The sequence below is a fragment of the Podarcis filfolensis genome (genome assembly GCF_964270895.1).
Source record: "Podarcis filfolensis genome assembly, chromosome: 13".
Taxonomy (NCBI): domain Eukaryota; kingdom Metazoa; phylum Chordata; class Lepidosauria; order Squamata; family Lacertidae; genus Podarcis; species Podarcis filfolensis.
Window position 1 is genome coordinate 34,922,366 of NC_139615.1, and position 22,538 is coordinate 34,944,903.

The 22,538-nt window shown below is 47.0% G+C and overlaps 1 protein-coding gene across 1 annotated transcript; it reads right to left on the reverse strand.

Annotated features, from left to right (window-relative positions):
* Positions 1–223: 223 nt before the first annotated feature.
* On the reverse strand, positions 224–7,397 carry LOC310748136 (goannatyrotoxin-Vere1-like). Its single transcript, XM_083583741.1, has 4 exons — positions 7,272–7,397; positions 6,496–6,683; positions 3,652–3,753; positions 224–773 (listed from the first exon to the last, which is right to left on the reverse strand). The coding sequence occupies exons 2-4, from the start codon at positions 6,681–6,683 to the stop codon at positions 749–751; spliced, it is 315 nt and encodes a 104-aa protein (XP_083439867.1). The 5' UTR covers positions 7,272–7,397; the 3' UTR covers positions 224–748.
* Between the last annotated feature and the right edge of the window lie 15,141 nt (positions 7,398–22,538).

Here is a 22,538-nt window from a genome sequence, read left to right on the forward strand (position 1 = left end):
TATTTGGATTCTTATAACTCTGTACTGGGGGGAAATCAAATAAAAAAGATTTCAAAAAAGAAAGAAAGAAAAGGGTTTGGATAAAAACACTATGGGAGTGTGAGTGGGAAGACCATCCGTGAAACAAATATGTAATTATTTGATTTGAAATTAATTGGGGAAATTTAATTAAAATAATATATTTCTAAGAGAGAGAGCATAAAAAGAAAAAACTCCAGGAGGCTTCTCCATTAAACTTGCTTTTTATTGTGGATGCAGAGAAAATTCATTGAAAATGCATACATTTACATACATTCACCCATAACCACACATACACACGCACACACAAATGGTGTATAAAATGAAGATCAACCCAGAGGAGACATAGCAGGCTCTTGCACTGGTGAGTCAACACAGACGAATACAACCTAGGTTACCACAAAGGCAGCCCACCCCCACCCCCACCTTGTCCCCAAACACAAAGATCTCTTGTGTCGCCCCCTGCTGGCTTATGGAAAGACGGAGGCATGGCTTTGTTGTAGTGTTGTCTGGGGAGGGGAAATGATTCCCCAAGCCTCACGAGTACGAGGTGGAGAAAATCGAAGCGGGGGAGAGGAGAGGGTCTCTTCAAAGAAAAGTTTCGGCTCTCGTCACGGGTTGATTGTTTTTCTTTAAAATAAAATAAAATAAACCGCAAAACGACACCACAGAATTGGAACGTCTAAAAAGTGGCAGCCGACGGGCCATCGGCCGAGGTGTGCGAAGGTCATCACCAGCCATAGGAATCATCAAATCTGCAGGAAACAAAGGCAGAATCACACAACTGCAGGGGAAGGAGCAAGATTCGCTGCTTCTGTCCCAAAAACAAGGCCACCCACCCTTCCAAATCCATCCAGAACAATGGCACACCACAGGCTGCGTGGTTTAAACCAGGGTTTCCCAAAACTTGGTGTTATGGACTGGGAAGAGGGAGAATGGTGGAGACTGCCTCCCCAGTCTGACCCTTCCAGAGAAGAAGAAGACAGTTCAGAAGAAGAAAAAGAAGAGTTTGGATTTGATATCCCGCTTTATCACTACTCTAAGGAGTATCAAAGCGGCTAACATTCTCCTTTCCCTTCCTCTCCCACAACAAACACTCTGTGAGGTGAGTGAGGCTGAGAGACTTCAGAGAAGTGTGACTAGCCCATGGTCACCCAGCAGCTGCATGTGGAGGAGCGGAGACGCGAACCCGGTTCACCAGATTACGAGTCCACCGCTCTTAACCACTACACCACACTGGCTCTCAGAATTCAGAATTACAACTGGGGTTTGTGGGAGGTCACAGCTCAGAGGCAGATGAGGGAGATAGTTGGGAAATAATGGGAGAGGAGGAAGAAGAAGAAGGGCCTGTGTTTTTATTTCTCCATCTGTGGGAGGGGGCGGGAATTGCCACGCAATGTATTTCAATTTTTCAACTTTTCAGCACCCATAGTGATGACTCATGAGAAGTGGGAGGGACAGAGGGAGTGGGGTTTGACTCTGAGCAACACCATAATTCTGAGAGGCCACATTCCCGAGCCTCTCTCTGTGAATACTGAATAAAAGCAGCTGGTAAGAACTTTTCCTTGTCTTGTCAGTTCCTGGTAACCTGCCGAGGGGGCTGGTTCCTCTGTTGCCTGACAATACCCCTTTTCCAGGGAGTAAACTCCACAAAACTATGACTTACTTCTGATTCTGAATAGGCAAGTGTGGGAATATCACCAGAAAGCATTCCAGACCCACAACCTCCTAGAACCCGGCAGGCCTTAAAAGTAGGAGAGCAAAGGGCTTGGAGACCATGGGGGGCGGGGAGTGCTGTTGATGAATGGGGAAGTGGAAGAGAAGGGAGGTGAAGATTTACTTGGGAAAATGCCATTATTCCAAGAGCCTCTCTCTGTGACTATTGAATGAAAAGCAGATGGTAAGGACTTTTCCTTCTCTTATCCATTCCTGGCAACCTGCCATGGGGGTTGGTTCCTCTGCCACCTGACACTTGGGTCGCCAGCTGTTTCCGAACTACAACTCCCATCATGCCTAGCTAGCATCAGCTAGGTCAGGGATGATGGGAACTGCAGTCCCCAAAGAAGCTAGAGACCCAAGTTTGGGAAAGCCTGGCTTAAATGATATTGCATTGTTAAATACAGTGGAACCTTGGGCTGCGAACGTGATCGGTGCGGGAGGCACGTTCAAAACCCGCAGAGACGCATCTGCACATGCATGGGTCACGATTCGGTGCTTCTGTGCATGCGCAAAGCGCAATTTAGCACTTCTACGCATGTGCAAGCACCAAAACCCAGAAGTAACCTATTCTGGTACTTCCAAGTTCGGCATGAAGCGCAACCCAAAATCGCGTAACCTGAAGCGTCTGTAACCCGAGGTACCACTGTACATGTTTCATATAAACCTTTTTTCAGTGTCGCCCTTGGATGTGCTAGATCTGAAATAAGGGCCATAAAAGATAAACGGATGGAATAATTGCACTGGATCACGCACAGCTCTGAATCCGCAGTGCACAATTCCTGGGATTATTCCGCATTTGTCTTCAGAGGCAGCGTGGTGTAACAGTCAGAATGCTGGAGCAGGACCTGGGTTCGAATCCCCACTCAGCCACAAAGCTCGCAGGGGTGGCCTTGGGCCAGTCACTGTCTCTCAGCCCAACCTACCTCACAGGGTTGTTGTGAGGATGAAATCGAACCACATGCACCAGCTTTGAGGAGAAGGTGGCATATAAACATAATAGTAGCAGGGAGGTTCCTTTGGATAAGTGCAGAATGCTGCTTTCCTAGTGATGAGTAATCTTTCGGGGGGGTTGTGGGGGGGCGGAGGGGAAACATTGCACTGGGTCGAGATGGAGGTGGCTTCCAAGCAAGTCTGAGTCTTCAACTCACCTTTGTTTCTACAGATTAGACATCACAGTAATCACACAGAAAAGTATCTGAGTATTTAGAGCATGTTCTTTCCTTCCTATTTAGCAATCCTTAAAGGTTGTTGCGGGTAGAAAGAACAGGTAAAAATGAAAGGTAAAGGACCCCTGGACAGTTATGTCCAGTCAAAGGCGACTATGGGGTTGTGGCCATAGCTGTCAACCTTCCCTTTTTTTGCGGAAAATTCCCTTATTCCAGCACCATTTCCCGCTGCTATCCCGGATTGTTAGATATCCCATAGACTGTCCCCAGGACAGGTAAGGCTACTGAACCCTTATTTTCGAGGCTGCTGATCCCTTATTTTCAAATCTGAAAGTTGACAGCTATGGTTGCAGCGCTCATCTCACTTTCAGGACGAGGGAGCCAGCATTTGTCCACAGACAGCTTTCCAGGTCATGTGGCCAGAATGACTAAACTGCTTCTGATGCAATGGAACACCGTGACGGAAACCGGAGCGCACAGAAACGCCGTTTACCTTCCCGCCGCAGCGGTACTTATTTATCTACTTGCACTGGTGTGCTTTCGAACTGCTAGCTTGGCAGGAGCTGGGACAGAACAGCGGGAGCTCACTCCGTGGTGTGGATTCGAAGCACCGACCTTACGATCGGCACGCCCAAGAGGCTCAGTGGTTTAGACCACAGCACCACCCACTCCTCTAGAAAGAATAGGACCCATGTCAGGTACAAGTGGCTTTCGGTACTCTAAAAAGGGCAATGCTAGGAGGACTCACCGTGATCTCATGTTGTGGTCGCTGTTGCTGCTGCTGCTGCTGCTGCTGTCTCCAAAAATGAGTTCAGACATCAAGCTCTCTGGACTGGATCTCTTGCCATACCTTGTGTAGAGAGTGGGATGGAGAGAAAGGACTGAGTTAGTGCCATCTTAGAAGTTCCCTTGGAGAAATGTCCAGATTTTTACTCTTCCTCTCCCCACCACCTAATTTCAGCAGCTACAAGGCAGGAGCCCCATGTTGAACTTGCAACAGATGGAGCAAGGATAAGAAAGGAGTGCCTCTAAGCATGTACAGAATGAGCTACTGGGGCATCGCCACCCATGTCTACACCTTTGGGCCCAGTAGGAGCATCTCCACCCCCATCGTTCAGCCCAGACACTGAGGTCCAGCTCTGAGGGCCTTCTGGCGGTTCCCTCCCTGAGAGAAGTGAGGTTACAGGGAACCAGGCAGAGGGCCTTCTTAGTACTGGCGCCCGCCCTGTGTAACACCCTCACATCAGATGTGAAGGAAATAAACAACTACAGTGGTACCTCGGGATGCGATCCATTCCGGAGCCCTGTTCACATCCCGAATGGAACGCAAGACGCGACAGCTCGTCTGCGTGTGCGCGGATCGCGTTTGGCTTCCGCGCATGCGTGTGACATCATTTTGAGCGTCTGCGCATGCGCGAGCGGCGAAACCCGGAAGTAACGTGCTCTGTTACTTCCGGGTTGCCACGGAGCGCAACTCGAACGTGCTCAACCCGAAGCACATTCAACTCGCGGTATGACTGTATCTGACTTTTAGAAGACATCTGAAGGCAGCCTTGTTTAGGGAAGTTTTTAATGTTTGATGTTTTATAGTGTTTTTAACATTCTGCTGGAAGCCACCCAGAGTGGCTGGGGAATCCCAGCCAGATGGGAAGGGTATAAATAAGAAATTATTTATTATTATTATTATTATTATTATTATTATTATTATTATCATCATCATCATCAAGGAATTTCGGAGCAGAGGGTAGAAACTTCAAGTAGCCCTAAACAACCAATAATAATAATAATACCCCACCCATCTGCCTGGGCTTCCCCAGCCACTCTTGGCAGCTTCCAGCACACATAAAGACATCACAAAATGTCAAACATTAAAAACTTCCCAATACAATGGTTTGGGCACGCAACTCAAATGCAAAACCTGCATTGCAAATCTTGCCTGTGTTTGAACATCCCCAAAGAAGGCTGGTCAGAGAAGAGCAACAGAGAAGATTGGCTACAAGAGCTGACCCTTAGGGTGTGACTCTCCTTGCAAAGGTGGGCATTTCTCAGTGGATTCTAAAAGGCTTGTGCTTCCCCCCCCCCCCGCAGGAATATATGTGCTGCCGTTCCGTGGTTTGCAGAAGTCAGATCCACAGCTCCCCTGGGTTCAGAACTGGGTCAGGAGTTCAAGAAGGACATGGAGACAAAATGAATCAACCCAGAGGGGCGAGGGCTTGCTAATCGCCTCCTGGGTCGGATTTCCAATTAAGTTTCTAGGAGATGACAGTTAATGGGCTGTACCAGGCAGTTGGTGCTAATGGTGGAGGTGTTGAAATGGGCTTTTTTTTTTTTTTTTAAGCAGCTGGGCTGCTGATTTGATTGGCTGCCTTTAAAAGCTGCAGGGCTCAGCAATCTCTGCAAATGAAAAGCTACACTCTGTGGGTGCACAGACCATAGTTAACGTACTCGACAAAGTAGTGATTATTTGCGTAGGCAAATAAGGATTAAGAACATGCTTCGTGGGCCTTCTTAACTTACACACTCACTCAGCAGAAGATAAAAACTGTTTGCAGACCCTCCAAGTGTCCCTATTTTCCAGATTTACAGAAGCCTTCCCGATTTCTGATTTGATCCCAGAATGTCTTGCTTTTCCTTAGGACGTCCCTATTTTCATCAGAGAAATGTTGGAGGGTATGGAGTCATGTGACCCCCCTTGAGCCAAGGAGACAAGTAACTTTGCAACCTTTAGAAGACATCGGAAGTCAGCCCTGTATAGGGAAGGGTTTTTTTTTAATGTTTAATGTTTTATTATGTTTTTATATACAGTGGTACCTCTGGATGCGAACGGGATCCGTTCCAGAGCCCCGTTTGCATCCTGAAGTGAATGCAACCTGCGTCTGCGCATGCGCGGGTTGCGATTTGCCACTTCTGTGCATGCGTGTGATGTCATTTTGAGCATCTGTGCATGCGTAAGTGGCAAAACCTGGAAATAACACACTCCATTACTTCCGGGTTGCCGCGGAGTGCAACCCAAAAAGGCTTAACCTGAAGCGACTTCAACCCGAGGTATGACTGTATGTTGGAAGCCACCCAGAGTGGCTGGGGCAAACCCAGTTGGATGGGAGGGGTATTAGTAGTAGTAGTAGTAGTAGTAGTAGTAGTAGTAGTAAATAGGACATCCCTATTTTCATTGGAGAAATGTTGGAGGGTATGCTGTTAGCGTGCTTTCACAACACAGAGAAAATGAAACCTGGCACAGGAACAGTCTAAGGTTGAAAAAAGGTATCATCTTTCGAAAGGGTTCACTGTGGCTTCCTTGCAGCTTCACAAGGATGCTAGTGAGCTGGATACAGTCTCAGACAGCAGCCTTGCCCTGACTCACTCCCTCTGCTGCCTTCACCTGGGGAATGTTAAGAATGTGTGCTCTACTTGGCAGGGAGCTAAAGCCTTTCCTCCATTGCTTTGGACCTCTACACCCAATGCCCATTCCCCACCAACGTTCAGGCAAGCAGCGGGGTGTGTGTGTGTGTGTGTGTGTGTGTGTGTGTGTGATCATTTCCCTGGTACATAAGAAACCACTACTGCACACCCAAACCCACACGATCCTGCTCACCTCTGCCGTGTCACCAAGTTGATGTAATGCCGGAGAGCTGAGAAGTATTTGGCCATCTCTTCTGGGGAAGCATCTTCTCCGGGGCTCTCTGGCTTGGGAGGGTAGGCATCCACTAAGGTCCCCAGGCAGAACAAGACGCACAGGGTCACAGCGATCACAAGAGGCCAGGGCTTCAGAGAGGCCACCATCTGGAAGGAAACAGATGAGAACGCACAAAGCCTGCTAAGCAGCCTGAACTAACCCAGTGCTGCCAAGTGAGCCCTGCAAAAGCATCCCATAGTCCCTTGTGGAAAGGCCAGCTTTACATTAATACATTGCCACCTTGTTGAGATCTGGCATGGCCATCAGCCTTTCCTAAACTGCCCGGAAAACAGAACACCGTCAGATGCTCAGTGTGGACATAACTGCGTACAAACACGCCACTGTCAAATGTTCAACCAGCAGAAATTTCCGGTTCCCTGAAACAGCCTTTTTCCCTTTTGACCCCTGATCCTGAAGCTCAGCATAGCAGCTCGGTCTTTCGAAGCACCTGCTATAAAATGTCAGGAAACAGCAAGCAGAAGGGGAGCATGTGCCCAAAAAACACCTGCCATCCTGTTGTGTTCAGGAACCCCAAGCAGCCCTCGGCTTTTAGAAATTAAGTCATGCTTTGGCTTTATTCCCTAGTCCCCACAACTTTATTTCCTTCCCTTAAAAGAAGCCCAGCAGCAGATCAAAGGGACTTCCCCCCCCCCCCGCACCAACCAAACCAACAATTGCCTGTCCCAGATACTCACTGTCAAAAGGAGGTAGGAACAGGTGCAAAGGTAGATGCAGACAGGTGCAAGTAGGATTCAGCCAGCCCTTCTGCAAGTTTCAAGTTGCTTCTTGCTGATGCCTCTGTTAGCAGCTCTCTCTCAGCCAGGGGTTTATATCCATGGTAGGTGGGTAAATTAAGGAGGGGGAGGCTCCTCCCCTCCCTCCTCATCCAGTCATTCACTCACCCATCATGTGTTGATCGATGCGATTCTGAATCAGCCACCTTGATTGCTGAGCGAACAGGCGCTGCACTTGCTAAGAGAGGGGGAAGCTGAACGGGGAACAGGGTGAACCTTGACAGTGGGGGGGCAGAATTTAGAGAGGCAGCAACTGTGGACCTGAGCCAAGCTCTTTGTATGATTAAATAACTGGAGCTTCTGATGGGGGGGGGGACTAGGGTAATGGGGCTTCACACAGTCCTAGGATCTCACCCTGGAGGAGGAAGGCGTATATACTCTTCAGGTTTGTGCTCATCCCCCGAAACTGGTAAGGTGCAAAGTTTTAGGAGACAGGCTTCACTCACACAGTGAAAGAAGAAGCCTGTTGGTCTCAGTGCCAGTGAATATTGTGACATGCACAAGCATATGAAAGAGCTGGGAGGCAAGGATCGGTTCAGATCAAGTATTCTGTTGCCTTGATAAGCAATGTTTAACTTTCAGGACTGAGATTCTTCCGGTGATCTGTCTGATGAGAGGAGAGGGATGTTGCCCCGCTTGTAAACTTCACCGTGGTGACTAGCTGTCTACTGGGAGAAGAGAGGGTGCTGAAATCCATCAGCCACAGACTTGCCACATTTCTATCTGGCTAGGGTGGCCATGTCAAAATCTAAGGGGTTGGTGGAAAATTTCAGTAGGATACTGTGCAAATATTCTGAGGTTCTATATGCACTCAGTGTTTGGGTGTCCAAGAGAAATCTCACCTCGGACTAAAAAATTCTGCCAAGTTTACTTTTTGATTCTTAAAAAATGACCAAAGATTATTTATTTACTTACTTATTTATACCATGCCCATCTGGCTGGGTTTCCCCAGTCACTCTGGGAGGCTCCCAACCGAATATTAAAAGCACAATAAAACATCAAACATTTAAAACTTCCCTAAACAGGGTTGCCTTCAGATGCCTTCTAAAAGTCAGATAGTTGTTTATTTCCTTGACATCTGATGGAAGGGTGTTACACAGGGCGGGCGCCACTACCGAGAAGGCCGTCTGCCTGGTTCCCTGTAACTTCACTTCTCACAGTGAGGGAACCGCCTTCAGAGCTTGACCTCAGTGAATGGGCTGAGTGACAGGGGTGGAGACGCTCCTTCAGGTATACTGCACCAAGGCTGTTTAGGGCTTTAAAGGTCGGCACCAACACATTGAATTGTGCTCAGAAACGTACTGGGAGCCAATGTAGGTCTTTCAGGACCGGTGTTATATGGTCTTGGTAGACAATACATTTTTCCTCTTTTGGGTGAGTTTCCTTATTGCCACCACGCCCCCAGTTGAATAGCCACATCCAAAGCTGTTTTGGTGCCAGCCCACCCAAGAGGCAAGATGAGGCAACTGCCTCGGGTGGCAAGATCTGCAGGGACAGGGAAAGCCTGCAGTTCCCTCCCAATGCTGCCTCTGCTGAGCAGGGTGTCAGAGGAGGAGGAGAACCAGCAGGACTGGGAATCAGTTGGGTAGCAAGGGCAAGCTCTGACTACTCTCTGAGTTTGAGCTCAAATGGTGACTCTCAGCCTCTTCTTACCCTGTCCTAGAAAGGCCTCCTTCGCCCAACCCCACCTGATCATGCAAGCGCCCTGCTTCTAGCACCTCCCAGCTCGTTTCTTCCCCAGATTGCTCCCCAATGTCCCACCACTGCAATCTGAGGTCTTCTTCTTCCATGTCCACCCAGGGTGTGGGTTTTTTTGGGCAGTTGGAACCCACCACTCTTCTCATCCAGCCAGTCCCTGACACTTTATTATACAGTGGTACCTTGGTTTACGAACTTAATCCGTTCCAGAAGTCCATTCTTAAACCAAAGTGTTCTTAAACCAAGGCATGCTTTCCCATAGCAGCGGGGGACTCAGTTTACAAATGGAACACACTCAACATGTTCTGCTTCCAAGGCAAAGTTCACAAACCAAAACACCTACTTGCAGAGTTCTTAATCCAAGTTGTTCATAAACTAAGCTGTTCTTCAACCAAGGTACCACTGCATTATATAAAAGAAAATTATTGGTTTTACATAAGAGTTATGCACAACAGACATAACATTTCCAATAATAATAATAATAATAATAATAATAAAAGGTTCTTTCGAACCTTCAGACCTCCTTCCCATAGCTGTCAACTTTTCCCTTTCTTTAAGGGAAATTCCCTTATTCCGAATAGAATTCCTCGCAAGAATAGGGAAAAGTTGACAGCAATGCTCCTTCCTTCCCTCCATGGGTTCCATTTCTATATTTTGTTCCTGCATCTTTTAATGTAAACTATAATCATGGTTTCCAAAGTTCATGTTACTTTACAAGTGTCCTTGTATTCCTGCCAATGACTTCAGCTGTTTACAGTGGTCTCTCAAATGTGCTAAAAAATTATTCCAGCCTTTTAGAAAAACCTGATCTTCCTGGTTTCTGATATTTCCCATCAGTCTTGCCATTTCTGCATATTTCATCAGCTTGGTCTGCCCCTCTTCTCTGCTCGGTACTTCTTCTTCTTTCCATCTCTGGGCTAGGAGCATCCTTGCTGCTGCTGCTGCTGCTGCTGCTGCTGCTGCTGCTGCTGCTGTTGTTTAGTCGTTTAGTCGTGTCCGACTCTTCGTGACTCCATGGACCAGAGCACGAAGTCTTCCACTGCCCCCCGCAGTTTCGTCAAACTCATGTTGGTAGCTTCAACAACACTGTCCAACCATCTCGTCCTCTGTTGTCCCCTTCTCCTTGTGCCCTCAATCTTTCCCAACATCAGGGTCTTTTCCAGGGAGTCTTCTCTTCTCATGAGGTGGCCAAAGTATTGGAGCCTCAGCTTCAGGATCTGTCCTTCCAGTGAGCACTCAGGGCTGATTTCCTTCAGAATGGATAGGTTTGGTCTTCTTGCAGTCCATGGGACTCTCAAGAGTCTCCTCCAGCACCATAATTCAAAAGCATCAATTCTTCGGCAATCAGCCTTCTTTATGGTCCAGCTCTCTCTTCATCACTACTGGGAAAACCATACTTGCTGTGGTTGTTGCATACTTAAACAGTCTTTTATTTTATTTGGGTAGTTCCGCGTCTATTATACCTAACAAAAAAGCCTCCAGGTTTTTTTTAAACAAAAGTTATATTAAACATTTTTTTCAGCTCATTATATATAATTTCCCAGAAAGCTTTTACTTCCCAACTTGTCCACCACATATGATAAAAAGTACCCAATCCCTGACACTTTATCATGTCCCTTTACTGTGTTTTTGATATTTGTTGACAACCTACGCTAATAATTTGTTGGAGGGTATACATTTAATAAATGAATCCATAAATGTATTTAGATCACCTAAACAAGTAAATAAGTGGCATCATTATAACAAGATACTGCATTTCATTTCATTTCATTCAGTCTGTGATTATTTTTTTGCTGCAAAAATTGGGCATCTTCCTAGGTTGCAAACTTGCATTTGTCATTTAGAAGATTGCCCAGGTGGGGTTTCAATGTGTTAGTCCATGGCAGCAAAAAGAAAAGTGTATTGTGGCACTTTATAGGTTAACAAGCATGACAGAAGCTTTCAAAGGCCGGCGCCCTTTGCATTTTCTAATTAGCAGAAACCTTATCTGACGAAGGAACGAAAAATTGTTTCCTGGGATTGGCAAAGGGGTATATTAACATAGATCTTTCACAACATCTCATAAGCTGTTTTATGATGATAGTTTTCTAGGGACACAATATGTATTGCCTGCAGTTGTAACACTTTAAACTTATTTCTGCGTTTGCAAATAATCTCCACAACCTTGAGTCAGACCAACCTATCTGTACCATGGAGAAAAATTGGAAATGCAAGTAACTGCTGGATCTCATTGAATATCAATAGACTGTGGTCATTTGCAACAGAGAACCTCTGACAATTGCAGGAACAAATTGTAAAAAACCACAGGAATGCAAACAAAAGGAACCAGCTGGGGAACTACCAAGTGAAGAAGGCTCAGAGCCCAGGGAGCGGTGGTGGGAGCACAAATTGCTGCAGAAATGTGGACAACTGAATTTAACATTGGCAAAATGAGAAATGGAGAGAATCAAATTTGAGAGATCCTTCCACCCCTATTCCCTAGGCATAATGACAACATGCAATCTCCAACACAGTAGTACCTTGGTTCCCAAACTTAATCTGTTCCAAAACCAAAGCGTTCCAAAACCAAGGCACGCTTTCCCATAGAAAGTAATGCAAAACGGATTAATCCAGTCCAGACTTCTCAAAGCAAGCCCAAAACAGCAATTTAACATGAATTTTACTGTCTAACGAGACCATTGATCCATAAAATGAAAGCAATGATCAATGTACTGTACAGTGGTACCTCGGGTTACAGGCGCTTCAGGTTACATACACTTCAGGTTACAGACTCCACTAACCCAGAAATAGTACCTCAGGTTAAGAACTTAGCTTCAGGATGAGAACAGAAATCGTGTTCCGACGGTGTGGCGGCAGTGGGAGGCCCCATTAGCTAAAGTGGTGCTTCAGGATAAGAACAGTTTCAGGTTAAGAACGGACCTCCGGAACGAATTAAGTACTTAACCTGAGGTACCACTGTACTATAAAATAAACAAGACAGTATTGTAGATGATTAAAAAAATATTCTTATGTGCACTGATGATAGTCACTGTTTGGATGGGGGGCTTTTATCCATTTCTGCAGTCACGCAATCAATCAGTCAGTAGCTGAACTGGGATCCACACAGTCACAAAAACAAGTCACAAAAACCAAGTCACAAGCCACAGCCACAAGTCAGTCCCATAAAACAAAGAACAAGTCACAGTCACAAAAACAAAGAAGCCACACAAACAAAAACGCAAAAAAAAAAAAGCTCCAAATATCACCTCTGTGTTGCATGAGTGCTTGGGAGCCAACAGACTCAACAGGAAACCTCTGATTAGCAGCAAGGGACTCAATTTACAAACGGAAGACACTCGACAGGAAGTGGAGCATGTTCTGCTTCCAAGGCAAAGTTCACAAACCAGAACACCTACGTACTTCCGGGTTTGCAGCGTTCTATCTCCAAGTTGTTCATAAATGAAGCTGTTCTAAAACCAAGGTACCACTGTACTTCTGAAAAGTTCCACAATCGCGTCCTCTCTAGCCCAGCTATACCTAATGAACTATCATTCGCTGTCTTGAGTTTCACTGAATGGGCAAACATCCATCTCTTCCCCATATTTCCAAAACATTGTTGTGAGTTTTTTGGGGGCAAGGGTGAGTTACAGTGCATGATGCCCGAGTCCCTTCCAATTGCTGGATCTAGCAAGGGTCAAAATCTAATGGAGGATCCCATTCATGAGTTAGCCAGGCAAGAGACACAATTGCCAAACAAGCAGAAATTCCCTGTGCAACTCTGAAAGGTGCAGGAGCACCCTGTTCCCTTTGGGATTTGGCAACCTTATGCTGCTGCAGCTCAGCATGTAACTAAGCCTACAACTGAAACAACGGCATATAGCTTCCCTGTTTACATCTGCCACCGCTTCCCCGCCCTCCCTCTGTCGTTACTCCTGTGTTGACTTTTAGATTGTAAGATTCCCAGGGCGGAGACCTTATATTCCATAAGCACCACACACACCATAGATATATACACTTAGGTAGACAACAGATAGATGAGAGATGACAGACAGACAAATATCATATTTTTCCGCCTATAAGACGCCCCCATGTGTAAGATGCCCCCTATTTTGGGGAACTCAGATTTCAGAAAATGGGGGAAGATATATCCATGTATAAGATGCCCCCCTAATTTTTGACATTATTTTTTAGGGGGGGGGAACCTAGTCTTATACACAGAAAAATATGGTAGATATAGACACACAAACTAGAAAACTAGAGAGAGGATGGATGGATGGATGGATAGATAAATGAATAGATAGTTGGATAGACTGGTTGATTGATCTTTCTATCTAAGTCAGGCTTCCTCAACCTTGGCCCTCCAGATGTTTTTGGCCTACAACTCCCATAATCCCTAGCTATCAGGAACAGTGGTCAGGGATGGTGGGAATTGTAGTCTAAAACATCTGGAGGGCCGAGGTTGAGGAAGCCTGATCTTAGTGGACAGCATGTGCCTCCCTCGCAGATTTTGGCTCACGAGAAAACCAAGAGCATCTCTCATTCAGTTGAACATCTTTAAGCTGAGGAAAAGGGCGGCTGCTTTGGTCAATGTATGAACCAGTTGCCTGCATCAAACAATAGGGCCAGCTATGGCTGAATGAATGTACGCAGAGGACAGCAAGCAGAGAAGAGGTTTTAGAATTGTCATGGGGAGGGTGGCTAGAAAAGGCTCAGGTGAGAATAGACATTTTGACACAGGCCTTCTTTCATTTCTTGGAGTTTAGCCTGGCTTTTCTTCATCACAGGTGCCTAAAGGAAAGTTAAATTTCATTCATTAATATAGCACACAGTAGCAGTTTCAAGTTTTTCCACTGTGGGAGATATTTTTGACTTCCAGTTCTTGTTACTTTTACACATAAATCCACTGATCCCCATTTCCAAACTACTCTATGAATCTTCCCCCACCCCCAAGCTGCACAACAATTTGCATTAAAGTGCATATTTAAATACCCATTTTAAAATGTGTTGGTAAAAAAATTAATAAATGTGCTTGCGACCCCCAGGTTTTCAGACATCCATAAAAAGCTTCACACACACACACACACACACACACACACACACACACAACTTTGCCCTTGTGCACCTTCTCACGGTGAGGCACTCAACTCCGTACGTCATCAGGCAGCCAACTGGCCTCCTCTCACTCCTCTTAATTAGAAGGACGGATGATTTGTTCATTAATCATTGCTTTGCTGTCCAATCTCCCATTAAAACTCTGATTGCATCAGAGAAATTTCTCCCCACCTAATCAATAGTCATCCAAATCCTCGCTTTATGGACTGATTAGTTACCCTTTTGTGGTTTTGTTTCATTAACATTGCAGCTTTAGTGGTTAATATTTCAGGGCATCACTGTTGCAGGCCACGGGGCCAAGCGCCATTATCATGCCACCCTGGATTATGCAATATGGTGGAGCTCTGTGCAATTTTTACCCGAATAGAGATGTGGTGCTAAGAAGTCAATAACTTATTGCCTGTTGGTATTTTTACTTTAAAAGAACAACAGGAGAATTCACTGGATGTCTAGATCCAGGTTTGGGGCAAGTACTCTTTGGTGAGAGCACCCCAGCAGAGATTTAAAATCATAAAACATGCACCAAAGTAAAGCGTGGAATTATAGGCTGTTGGACCTTTAAAATAGCCCCTTTTAAGTTTCTTTCCAAAGTTTCCCTTTCTTCCCTTAGCACTGAAAGAGACCACATGCTCGGTAAGTTAAAAATGGTTACTTACAAACTCTTCAAAGGTCAGATTCATGTGCTTTTCCACACAGCAGCAAGAAAACACAGGCAGAAAAACTTAGGTTACAAAAATTGATAAAATGTTCCTAAATACTTGGTCTAGAACAGCAAATTGGCTTGTAAGCCATGCACATGGTCTGAACCTGGATAAACCATGTTTACTATTATCAATAATAAATTTATTTTAAATTTTTATTTGTACCCCGCCCTCCCCGGCCGGAGCTGGGCTCAGGGCGGCTAACATAATAAAACTAACACAGTATACAAAGAACATAAAAACATAAAACAGGCAATCAATTAATTAAAATACGTCTTAAAATTAACTCAGAGCAAATTAAAATCTGGACAGATGGCAGTCCACAGGTAAAATTGAGAGCGGTTAATATTCTCCAGGACCAACTGTTACCACTGGTCTTATAAAGGACCTGTGAGTGGGCTAGGAGGCCTCTTTAATGCTTGTTCTTATACAGAAAGAAAAGAATCAGACTGAACCCCAACCAAAGGCCTGGTGGAACAGCTCCGTCTTGCAGGCCCTGCAGAAAGATGTCAAATCCTGCAGGGCCCTGGTCTCTTGTGAGAGAGCATTCCACCAGGCCGGGGCCAGGGCCAAAAAGGCCCTGGCTCTGGTTGAGGCCAGTCTTATCTCCCTGGGGCCTGGGATCTTCAGGGTGTTATTATTTGCAGACCTTAAGGTCCTCCATGGGGCATACCAGGAGAGGCGGTCCCATAGGTATTATTATTATCAGTAGTGCTCACTGGAAGGACAGATCCTGAAGCTGAGACTCCAATACTTTGGCCACCTCATGAGAAGAGAAGACTCCCTGGAAAAGACCCTGATGTTGGGGAAGATGGAGGGCACAAGGAGAAGGGGACGACAGAGGACGAGATGGTTGGACAGTGTTCTTGAAGCTACCAACATGAGTTTGACCAAACTGCGGGAGGCAGTGGAAGACAGGAATGCCTGGCGTGCTCTGGTCCACGGGGTCACGAAGAGTCGGACACGACTAAATGACTAAACAACAACAACAACAAAGTAGGGTGGCGCTTGGGGGGGAATTGTCATCGCGCCACTCCTTGGTGTGTGGAGTGCCTCAGGGTGCGATTCCCTCCCCGATGCTTTTTAACATCTTTATGCGCCCCCTCGCCCAGCTTGTCCGGAGTTTTGGGCTGGGTTGCCATCAGTATGCCGATGACACCCAACTCTATCTGTTGATGGATGGCCATACTGACTCGGCCCCAGACACACTGACCAGATGTCTGGAAGCTGTGGCTGGATGGTTACGTGGGAGCCGGTTGAAGTTAAATCCTTCGAAGACAGAGGTCCTCTGGCTGGGACGGAGCGATATGGGATTGAGGGGGCAACTCCCATCTCTTGCGGGGGTGCAATTAGTGCCAGCATCGTCCGTTAAGAGTTTGGGTGTAATCTTCGATACCTCCCTCTCTATGGAGGCGCAGATTACAGCTATAACAAAGGCGGCATTTTTTCATCTCCGCCAAGCTAAGCAGTTGGCTCCTTATCTCTCTCGCCCTGACCTAGCCACTGTGATCCACGTGACGGTCACCTCCAGACTGAATTATTGTAACTCGCTCTACGTGGGGCTGCCCTTGAGACTGACCCAGAAACTCCAGCGGGTGCAGAATGCCGCAGCGAGACTCCTTATGGGGTCTTCGCTGCGAGATCATATTCATCCGGTACTATACCAGCTGCACTGGCTCCCGGTGGAGTACAGGATCAGGTTTAAGGTGCTGGTTTTAACCTTTAAAGCCCTATACGGCCTAGGACCCTCGTACCGACGGGACTGCCTCTCCTGGTATGTCCCACAGAGAAATTTACGGTCTGCAAATAAAAACATCCTGAAGATCCCAGGCCACAGAGAGGTTAGGCTGGCCTCAACTAGAGCCAGGGCTTTCTCGGCCGCGGCTCCAATCTGGTGGAACGCTCTCTCACAAGAGACTAGGGCCCTGCGGGACCTGACATCTTTCCGCAGGGCCTGCAAGACAGAGCTGTTCCACCAGGCCTTTGGTCAGGGTGCAGCCTGACCCCCTCCTCTGGCAATCTGCACAGAATTTTGCTTAATGGTTGCCATCAATTTGATTTTAATTTGATTTTAATTAATTTTATAATGAATGTTTTTAGAATGTTGGATTATTTTGATTGTTGTTAGCCGCCCTGAGCCCAGCTTCGGCTGGGGAGGGCGAGATATGAATAAAATTTATTAGTAGTAGTAGTAGTAGTAGTAGTATTTAATTTTCAGTTATATACATTTCAATAGTTTTACAGTCATTTTAACATTTCAAAACTTGACTTCCTTCTTTACATCTTTGGAAATCTTAGAGGGCACACCTCTCCACATGGTTCCAAGAAACACACACACAAAGTTTTGTTTTCTGCAGGCAACATCTCTTCAGTTCCTTCAGCCTGTCCTAATTCTTTTGTAAGAGCAGGCCTGGTTTCACTTTTGTAGTTACTCCTGGACCAGGATTCAAAGTAGCGCATGTGCGCAGAGGTTGCTCGAGGGAAGGATCGGCTGGAAGGTTATCGTGCGCACCCTGTCCTCCTTTCATTTCCCCTGCTGTCGTTTTAAGTGGACATCATGCAATATTGATCTCCTCCTTACAAAGTCCCCCAGGGGTCTTTTCAGAAGGCAGAGATAGCCCAAGCCTCCATGATGGATGGAAAACCAGCCTTGTGGGCGAGACGGGCCATTCGGAGAGATGACGAGGCCCGTCTGACAAATCCTATCATGGATATCACTTACTGCTCAGAACAGCCCTGACAAATCCATTCTCTGAAGCCTGCGCCAAAATAAATAAAAGGATCGCTTAGTCGTAGTCATATAAACCACCGCGGAACTTGCCAGCTTGTCGTCTGATGGCTCCAGCTGAAGAAGGAAAATTGGATGCTGCTGTAATCTCAGACGTCAACAGTCCCTCAAAAGCTGAAGTGACGGATTGGACAAGGTGGGTCTACAAGTGAATCAGGCTGGAGAAAACTTGTGGGAGGACAAGATGGTGCTTTCTTCCCATTCCACACACCGAAGCTGAATGGTGCTTGGAAGCTGGATGACCCTGGTGATGGGACAGAGTCTCTCACTGCATGTGAGCTAGCTGCATGTGAGCTAGCTTTTTGGGAAGGGCCATAGCTTAGTTGTAGACCCATCGGAAACCCTTGAGGGATACTGTCAGTCAGTGTAAGCTATATTGAGCTAGATTGACCACTGGTCTAAAAGTCTTTACACTTGTAAAATCAAATAAAAATTATTCCCCCCCCCCCAAAAAAAGGAACATGTTTCATGAAAATTAGCCCTTTACAATGGTTGAATGATTGAGTATACAGCCGTACCTTGGTTCTCAAACGGAATGCATTCCTGGAGTCCGCTCGACTCCCAGAACCATTCAAAAACCAAGGTGCAGCTTCTGATTGGCTACAGGAGCATACTGTAGCCAATCAGAAGCCGCGGAAGCCACAACAGACGTTCGGCTTCTGAAAATCGTTCGAAAACCGAAACACTCACTTCTGGTTTTTGATCGTTCAGGAGCTGAAACGTACGAGTTCCAAGGCATTCAGCAACCAAGGCACGGCTGTATGCATCTTTTAAAGTGATATAATTACAGATAGAAATCACTGTAAAGGAACAACAACAGCAACGATTGATTTATACCCCACCCATCTGGCTGGGTTTCCCCAGCCACTCTGGGCGGCTCCCAACAGAATATGAAAAACACGATAAAACATCAAGCATTTGAAACTTCTCTAAGCAGGGTTGCCTTCAGATGTCTTCTAAAAGTCAGATAGTTGTTTATTTCCTTGACACTTGATAGGAGGGCGTTCCACCGGGCTGGCACCACTACTGAGAAGGCCCTCTGCCTGGTTCCCTGTAACTTCACTTCTCACAGCGAGGGAACTGCCAGAAGGCCCTCGGAGCTGGACCTCAGTGTCCAGGCTGAACGATGGGGGTGAAGATGCTCCTTCAGGTATACTGGGCCGAGACCTTGTGGTACAGCAAGGTCTGCCAGCTCCTATTACCGAAAGCTTCCTCAGCCATGCCCCTTCCTTGCCTCAGAAGAGTACCCAGTTTACAGACATCTTCCTCCAATGCCACCGACACCGTTACCAAGTGACCCTCCTCTCACCCGAGAGAAAACTCATGTGCGCAGCGGGGAGAGTGTATCCCCAGGCAATGGAGGTGTGCAGTGCATGAGCTTCAAGGTCATTGGGAGCCACAGAACTGGCTGCAAAGCAAACTCAGCTGCCTGCTCACATGCACATACGCCAGCAGTTAACCACCATGCTCCTCAGAAATATTGCCCTTCTTTCCATGAAACCCTGTCATACATAGATATAGTCATTCCACCTCCCTTCATTGCAGGCATTGATAAGGTCTTAGCCTTCTCACCCGCATAGGTAACTGACCACACATTCTCGGCAGTTCTTTAGAAGCAGCCCAGCAGCAGAAGCCCTTCGCATGTGCACAAAATGTGCCATTTCTCCCTAGGCGAGGATTTCCCTACTTCAATCCATGTTCACACATCCACATATCTTCCACACAATCGTTTCTCACTGTAGTGTTCGTAAGCTCCCGTTGCGTGGTGTGTGAGAGGCAAGCAGGGATGGAGGAGCCATTTCCAAAACAACATGGGAACCAATGCAAAACCATTCTTCAAATGTCACACGTCTCTGAATTTTGCAATCTGGGTCTCCAGCCACAAACTGTGTAAATATGCATATTATGAGGTCATGTGTGCCTATAAATGCATGTATTGGGGGGGGGTGGCATGTAATACTGAATTCTATTATTGCAAACGTATATGGGGGCATGTAAAAATGTGGGTTGGGGGAGAAATTCGTGCAAAAATGCTGATGAATTTTCATGAAAATATTCACCAGCGGATGCAAAATTGTGGAGAACTGAACTTAAAATGGGAGTGATGAGGCAGTGAGAGAAGCTGAACCTGATATATCCACCCATCCCTACAGGTAAAGCGTCACATTGTGAGTGTCCTCAACAGCCTGCCCCACACCTCCCCCTCCAAGTTCCTTAGATACTGTAATTGTGGTGGCCTGGGACTCAGAACCAGAGGAGTCTCAGTCTGCACTGGATCCTCTGCCTCAGGCATCATCTGAACCAAGTCTGGGGCCTGGTCCCAAAGAGTCCCAGTCTGCACAGGTTCCCCTGCAACAAACACCAGCTGGGCCGAGTCAGGGGCCTGAGCCTGCCCTGGCTCCAGATGTGGGAATTGCCTTGTTGCCTTCAGCTGGGCCATCACTTACACCTGCTCCACTACTGGTTTGGTCAGGGGAGGCTGAGGCGGCCCCTGGGTCTAGTAACCCACCGATGTCTCCCGAGCTGCAGAGACTGAGGTCTGAGAGAAGGAGAGACCTGAGTACTCGGAGGAGTGCTCACCTTCGAGCGAAACAGGGAGGTGAGTCACCAGGGGATCAGGACCAGCCGCTACCCCAACAAAGATAAAAGGCTGTCGGACCCTGCCCCAGGTTGCGGGAGCAACATTGCTGTATGCTAGACCCTGCAGCTGTCCTTGCCTGGTTTTGTGCCTCGTGTCCTTCCTTGGCCCTGTCAGACTGTCTCCTAGCGGAACCTTTGGATTCTGGACTGGTCCTGGACCGTGTTTCATTGGTTACCCCCGGGCCCAGCACAGTAATGATGGGATCCTTCTTTGCAGTACAGGGTTTTTTTTTAATGCTGTGGCAGGGAGGGACATCCCTGTTGCAAAAGCAAGAGTTAGGCTTACTTTAAAACATTGGGAGGGGAAAACATTTTCCCATTCAGCTACAAACATCTGGAGGGCTGGAGTTTGCCTATGCCTGGGTTAGAACATGGTGCTGATAACACCAAGGTTGCAGGTTTGATCGCTGCATGAGACAGCTACATGTTCCTTTTTAAACCAAAAACCAAATCTATTATTGGTTTTTAAACAAATACAATAACCATTAAACCCTTATCCAGCAGTACAGCTAATGGTGTTTGTTTTATCCGTTGTCTCTCGACATAGACCTACACATTCAACATCCAAACATATTACTTAACGTAACCCCTCCACTGAGAATATTGAGCGGTTGGTATAAAAAGGTCCTGATTCTGGTCATTAACATGGTTAAAGAAAGAGGTTTGCATTTCTTGTGAAGGTGTCTCTATTCGTTGTGCCTTTAATTCAGGGGTCGGCAAGGTTTACCTCACCTGGGACGGTTCACTCCCACGGAGATCACTCCGTGGGCTGGATCACATTTGCACAGATGCGATTTCTAGTGTCTGCGTGTGCGCAGATGCGATTTATCGCGCCGCGGAAGCGAGTCGCTGCTCCGCGCTGCACCGGTTTAGCACAGCACATGGGCTCAATTCGGGGGCGGCTTGTGGGCCATTTAAACAACCACCGTGGGCCGTGGGACATTAGCTGAGATTCCTGCATTGCAGGGACTAGATGATGCTTAGGGTCTCTTTCAACTGTGATCTAAGGGCAGGTGAACAGAGAAGCAAGGCTGGGAAAAGAGGCGTGGCTTAGGGAGCAGCAGCTGAGGTTGAAATCGAGAGGCTTCTCTTCTCTGATTCTCTGGCTGCCTGCGACCCAAGGCCAGGAAGGAAGAGGACAAAGGATGGGTGCAGTCTAACCCCTCTTGTCTGTGCATAAGCCCTGAGCCAAGAACTCTGCACTTCCTGCTGTGTCCTTCTGCCCACCCCCCGCCCCGTATTGTACCCAGGAGAACAGGCAGCGTAAACAAGACCAGTGTCTGTTCATCCGTGTGTGAGGTACACCCACCTCTGGAGCTTTCTCTCGAAGCCAAGCGTGGCGGCTCAGTTGCAAAACATTCTGAGTAATAAGTACAGAAAGCAGGGAGCCCATTTAGTCGCTCAGGTGTGTCTGCATTAGCAGGCGGTTGGCTAAATGAAAGCTGCTAACACAATCAAGCTTATTCTCCAAGGCCTGGCAGGAGAGCAGGCCAGGTACTGAGGAATAAAGGTAGGCAATCAGAGCATGGCTTGGCTCTCAATCTAACCTCCCTCCATCGCTCCCGCTGGGGCTCTCGTTTTTCCTAGTATTGCATTTCTCCAGCCGCCCTCCCTCCCCAAACTCATTTGCAAAAGCAGGCGGTGGGTGGCAGGGGGAACAGCCAAGAGGAACAGAGCTACAACAAACGGTTCGGATTTAGTTCGTTTCAGGAAGGTTAGGGTGACCAGATGCTCAGGATTGTGTTATGGGAATGGCTGGGGGCTCATGCCTCTAATGGCTGTGGAGGAGGGCAAAGTGGAAGGAATACAGCTTGCCTGCTGTTAAATTCTCCTTTCTATCTAATTACAGTGGTACGTTGGGTTACAGATGCTTCAGGTTACAGACACTTCAGGTTACAGACTCCACTAACCCAGAAATAGTACCTCGGGTTAAGAACTTTACCTCAGGATGAGAACAGAAATCATGCTCTGGCAGCGTGGCGGCAGTGGGAGGCCCCATTAGCTAAAGTGGTAGCTCAGGTTAAGAACAGTTTCAGGTTAAAAACGGACCTCCAGAACAAATTAAGTTCTTAACCCGAGGTAAAAAGGTAAAGGGATCCCTGACCATTAGGTCCAGTCACGGCCGACTCTGGGGTTGCATCGCTCATCTCGCTTTATTGGCCAAGGGAGCCGCGTACAGCTTCTGGGTCAAGTGGGCAGCATGGCTAAGCCACTTCTGCCGAACAAGAGCAGCGCACGGAAACGCCGTTT